General features: G+C 36.5%; 1 protein-coding gene across 1 annotated transcript in view; it reads right to left on the minus strand.

Annotated features, from left to right (window-relative positions):
* The window catches only part of LOC109377612 (olfactory receptor 10AG1-like), a 5978-nt gene extending 5214 nt beyond the window's left edge, over positions 1–764 (minus strand). The window contains exon 1 of the mRNA XM_019634020.1: positions 4–764. Coding sequence (XP_019489565.1) covers positions 4–710 — 707 coding nt within the window. The 5' untranslated portion in view covers positions 711–764. The remainder of the gene's footprint in view (positions 1–3) is intronic.
* Positions 765–2340: the final 1576 nt, after the last annotated feature.

A 2340-nucleotide genomic window follows, 5' to 3' on the forward strand; every position in this document is an offset into this window, starting at 1 on the left:
AGCAGGTGGGAAGAACATGTGGAAAAGACTTTGGCCCGTCCTCTGGCTGTGGGCAACCTCAGAATGGTGAAAATGATTTTGCTGTAAGAGGAAAGTATCAACACAAAAGGGACTGCAACGACTAACATAGTTAGAACATAGACTGTCACCTCTTGTACAGAAGTGTCCCCACAAGCTAGCTTGAGAATGGGGGTTATGTCACAGAAGAAGTGGTTAATTTGATTGCAATCGCTGAAATGCAGAGAGAAAATTTTCCATGTTTGTCCTATTTGTACTGGGATTCCAATGATCCAGGAGCCAGCAGCCAGTTGGATACACATCTTGTGGTTCATGATGAGAGGGTAGTGCAGAGGGTTACAAATGGCAATGTAGCGGTCATAGGCCATCACCGCCAGGAGGAAACATTCAGTGGTTCCCAGCATAAGGAAGAAGCACATTTGAGTGGCACAGTCCAGCATAGAAATGCTTCTATCCTGAGTCCAAAGGTCCACCAGAATCCTAGGGAGAGTGACGGACACGTAACAGATTTCCAGGAAGGAAAAATTAGCCAGGAAAAAATACATGGGTTTCTGTAATGCAACGTCCAGCCTGGTTATGATTATTATGAGACTATTTCCAATTAAGATTATCAGGTACATGATGGAGAACAGCACAAAGAGTAACCCTTGGAGCTGTGGAAGGTCAGAAAACCCCAGGAGTACAAATTGCATCAGTGTGGAAACATTGTCTTCTGCTTTCCTCTCTTGATATTTTATCTCCGGGAATGATTTCATGGAAAGTACAAGTTATGCCACTTCCTTGGCTTTTGATTTCTTATTTATAAAATGTGAAAATCATGCCTTCCTGTTTTTCAGTTGCCTATGAAAACAAAACCTGTGATTGCCATGTGCTCTAAATGTGTGCTGAAATGCATTTTTCATTATTATTAAATGTATGTGTAAGAAAATAAACCCTCTTATTTTTTGTTTCTGCATGAATTATTACATTTTTTATTCTATTCTTGAGCTATATGATTATAATTTTACCATTCATCCGGACACTCAATAATGCAAAATGTGAATTTTGTTTAATCATAACAATGGTCCCTGACATGTCTTTCTCCTCACATTTCATTACTGTTTCCGAATATTATCTATTCAATATATTACTTTCTTTACACAAAGAATATATTGCTAGTCATATAAAGTAGTATTTAGCAATCAATACAGATAATTTTTTAAAGTGATGGCTTTCCAATGGTATTTCCCAAGTCTTATTTACCTTTGATATTCTGCATATTTAAGCGATTTTACTACCATGAAAAAATGGTAACCTGATCAATAAATATTATGAGATGTTAATTAGTCATTAATATTGTACATTTCAATGTAAGATCTATGAAATCAGAACTCATCATTTTTATTCATATTTTGCAACAGTAAGAAAGGGAACTCTATTTTTGTCCAGGAAAGTTCAAGAAGCAAGAGGAAGGCTCATCTCGCATTTATCTTTAAGAAAGCAATTCTGACTGAAATGTGCACCCCACACTTACTCATTGTATGAAACAGACATCAACCCCAACTCAATTCTGAGAATTTTCCTAAATCACCCACATCTCCCTCATTGCTGGCATTCTGCTGAACTCATTTAATGCATTCTGTTTTTTTTCTTGCAGACATGTGTGAGTTCATGCATGTGAGCGTGTTGGCTGTGATTGCCCATCTTTATTATATACTTTTCTTATTGTTGTAACTAGATTATAAGTTTCTGATATTCTATACATCTTTCTATGCAATGCATGGTATATTTGTTCTACAAAATATGATTTACTAATTTTTTTGTTAACTATTATTATAAGTCATGTTCTTATAGAAGTATATGTGGTCTTAAGTGAAAAATTCACTAACTTCTTAAATAAACTACAATTGAGTCAAATTGGTTGGTTCTTTGGGATGGTCCCCAAGGTGTAAGCATGGGTTCCTACTCAAAATGCTGAACCTCCACTCACTCTCTCTTCTGGTGTAGAACAAGCATATCTTTCTCTCTCTCTCTCTCTCTCTCTCTCTCTCTCTCTCTCTCTCTCTCTCTCAAATTATACTCTTCATTCACTGTTTTTATCAGTAGAATATTACTTCATTGTTTTTAGTATGTGCTAGATAACTTCCATATCATGTGTTCACTAATTTGAAAGCCAATAGGGACCAGCTCTCTACAAAGAAGACACATGCCTACAACTAACTATATTCTACGGTGTTAAGTGCGGGCAATAGTTAAGATTTCAGATCCAAAAATGTAGAAACAAGTGGGTCAGGAGCAACACTCCATACAGAACTTTGGCATCCTGAAGATTTTCTGTGACTG

The sequence above is a fragment of the Hipposideros armiger genome, unplaced genomic scaffold, assembly GCF_001890085.2.
Source record: "Hipposideros armiger isolate ML-2016 unplaced genomic scaffold, ASM189008v1 scaffold_1481, whole genome shotgun sequence".
NCBI classification, from domain to species: domain Eukaryota; kingdom Metazoa; phylum Chordata; class Mammalia; order Chiroptera; family Hipposideridae; genus Hipposideros; species Hipposideros armiger.